The following is a 3,204-nucleotide window of genomic DNA, read 5'->3' as shown; positions in this document are numbered from 1 at the left end:
TGCTATATAGGCTACCTGGGGCACTAACAAAATCACTGTATTTCTTGGAGTAAAATTCTGCTTTCAGAAATGTTGTTCTAACCCATGACACTGGCTTTGTATTTCTGTACGTAGAAAAACATATTTATACTTATGCTATTTACCTAATGGCTTTTCCAGAGCAGATTAAGATACACAGACAAAATAAGCATGAGCATATGACTTTATATATTGAAAAGATTCTTGAAGTACAAAACCCCTAGTTTCCTAAAGCTAGCCAGAAGGACATTACAGAGTTTCAGGAATGAGTAAAGATATTTCCATGTCTAAATGGAATTTTGGAACTGTAGATTTTAGTAAAGGTCAGAAGCGTTCATGCTTGCGTTTCCAATTCTTGACTGTGGTAAAAACAATAGCTGACAATATAGATATTTTCTAAGTCAAAGGCTGCTTTTTTTTAATCCACTTTCACTAGGAAGAATGATACTGCTTTTTGTGAGCTTTCCCTATAAATCTGGCACAGTGAGTTACCAGCTCAAGTCTGTACCTTAACTCTCTTCAGCTTCATGTGCTTGTTCAGATTTGCCAGCTTTCATGGTTAGTCCACAGCACTACTTTGTTACTTGTCTTTTCCTCTCAGAATAGGAATCTGCTTTATGTCTGTCAGAGTCATTAAAGCTCACTTTATGCCCTAGATAAATTCAAAATGAAGAAAGTCTAATTCTAGCAAAGCAAGGGGTTTTTTTATTGAATTGGAAGCAAAATAGAAAATGCAAGTATAAATGTACCTGGTATCAGTCTCCTGTCCTAGCTGGTATTTAAGGATTCTCAGATAAATGCAGTAGCTAAGGTCAATCCCAAAGAACTCTATCTCTAGGATGCCCTTGTTTAGATTAAGACCAAATTTAGATCCCTCTTACTCCAGGTTATTGAGATTCTATGAAAATGATTCGTATTGGATCTGTAAAGTAGCTCTTGGAAACTATGCTCTTTTTGCCTTCCATCTCTCCCTCCTTTCTTTCCCTTCCTCTCCTTTTCCTTCCTTCTCTATGAAATTAGGGAAATTTATTGTATCCAAATGTCTGACTAGTTGTAGATGCTTCTGAGAAAGCAAGGGAAACATTGTTCAAGATTGTGTCACTGGAATATACAAGTCTTTTCTGAAATACTGATTTTCTTATACCATGTGAACTGTTATGCTTAAGAAATGCATTGAATTATCATCCCTCTGACTTCTTTTCTGAGGCAGCACTGACTTGTAGTATGAAGATTTTTTTGGCCTCATAGTAATTTACAACTTGTGAAGTACCACATATTATCAGTGTAAAGTTGAGACAGTCTTACAATGCAAGACACATTGTGTTACCTTTCTTCTTTTATTTTCATATTTTTTAGCTCCGAAGAGATCCTTCTGGCTCCTCAGGAATGATGTCAGCTAATCTACATTCCTATCAGAAGAGGTCTTTGTTGGAAATACCTGGCAGTGGGCTGGGTGAGGAACAGAGTGCAAGTATCTCTCCCTCTAATGGAGTAGACAGAAGAACAACTACACTATACAATCATTTCACATCAAAAAATGATGAAAATAGGTAAATAGAATAATCATAGAGTGGTTATGAAATTTTTATTAGATTGGTACAAGTCTCTGTTTAAGGAAAAAAAATGACATTTTCATATGCACAGAATGCTTTATTCCTTCTTTGTGGTTTTGTTTCTCTGTTATCTTGATGGGTGTGCCTCTATCTCCTAGCAGTAGCTTTCAATCTTCCTCTTTATATGCACAAGTACATCCAAAGTACTGAAACAGTATTTATCACTATATCACAGTTACCAGTAACTAAACTACTGGTTTAAAACAAATCTGGTTTACTGAAGTAAAAGAAGTATTTCAATATGTATGAGGTCATTTAGGTGTCTTTACGTATCATTAATATTAATATTAATATTATGGAATCAAGTGTCATCTGTATTTTCTGTATCTTTCAGATCTTTTGAAGGTACGCTATACAAAAGAGGAGCTTTACTAAAAGGTTGGAAACCTCGCTGGTTTGTGCTGGATGTGACAAAACACCAGGTAAAACCTTTTCAGATAATGGGCTTGCTTATGACTAGTTTGCTGGGGTTTATTTACTGAGTTCGTATAGATTGAGTTTACAAATTATACTAATAATGATCATTTTCAGATGTGTATTTATGCGACGTGTGTTAAATCATTATAGACCATATATCTGTTAATCTTGTGTATCTTGTAGCAGATACAGTGTTCTTTGTCATTAGCATTTTTCTTTGCAAACAAAAGAGAATTATATACTCTGGAAAATCGTAATCTGAATTGCTTCAGGAGAAAAACTTACTTACCTCACTTGACTTTTTAGGGTTTTTCCATGACCTGTATTGGAGAAATCTGACCTGGAGCCTCTATATGAAAGTCTTTTTACATATGGAGGTCATGTTCACAGATCACAGATCTGAATTGAGTTTGAATTTTGCAGATTACTTAAAATGACTTAAAATTTCATCCCAAAACTGTATTTCTAAAAGTTCTGATATGCCAAGTTCCTCATTGAACATTAATTTCAGGTGCCAGATATAGCAGTATTTTAGATTAGTCCTAGTGACATAAATTTAGTAGCAAAATTACTCGTAAATATTCCAACAAATCATTGTACAGCAAGGCACATTAAAACCAGAGATGTGTTGGTCTAAACATTTCACCCATATTATAATGTATGCTGGAATTCTGCAGTAGAAATTCGTGGTCTCATGTACTTTAAATAATGTTGGGTCCTGGGGCAGTAAATCCTCATTGAGCCAAATACTCCACACAGTGTGGGTTGTAACCTCTGAGACTCACATATGCTTATTTATTGCAATAAATACACTTTAAAAATATGCAATATAGATAAAGGCAGTCATCTTTTAAAATGCTAACTGAGGATTTCTAGATTAGTTTGGTAAAATATCAACAAATGTACTGATTATAATTATTCTTCCTGATATACAGAAGAAAAGGTTCATTTTGCAGAAGAAAAAAATACTTGTGAATTTTTTGTATAACCAAATATCCTTCTGAGTTTCATAGATGTAAGATTAATACAGGTCAGTCTTAGTTGGAATTCTGTTGTTTGACCTTGCTGTGAAAGTCAATATTTTGCATAAGGTCATTATTTTGCATTGGTTTCTGGGATTTTTTTATTATTTCCCCCTCCCTCCCTTTTCTCCCCG

The 3,204-nt window shown here is 34.5% G+C and overlaps 1 protein-coding gene across 1 annotated transcript in view; it reads left to right on the top strand.

Moving 5' to 3' along the window:
* LOC104408843 (myotubularin-related protein 13-like) overlaps positions 1-2,053 on the top strand; it is a gene marked incomplete at both ends in the record, with an annotated part of 17,284 nt that extends 15,231 nt beyond the window's left edge. Inside the window, 2 exons of the mRNA XM_010018567.1 lie at positions 1,375-1,568; positions 1,966-2,053. Of these exons, the coding sequence (XP_010016869.1) occupies positions 1,375-1,568; positions 1,966-2,053 (282 nt within the window). The remainder of the gene's footprint in view (positions 1-1,374; positions 1,569-1,965) is intronic.
* Positions 2,054-3,204: the final 1,151 nt, after the last annotated feature.

Source organism: Nestor notabilis, unplaced genomic scaffold (genome assembly GCF_000696875.1).
Source record: "Nestor notabilis isolate BGI_N333 unplaced genomic scaffold, ASM69687v1 scaffold9537, whole genome shotgun sequence".
Classification (NCBI taxonomy): Eukaryota; Metazoa; Chordata; class Aves; order Psittaciformes; family Psittacidae; genus Nestor; species Nestor notabilis.
Note: the sequence above shows the minus strand (reverse complement) of the source record. Positions and strands in the feature narration are given on the sequence as shown.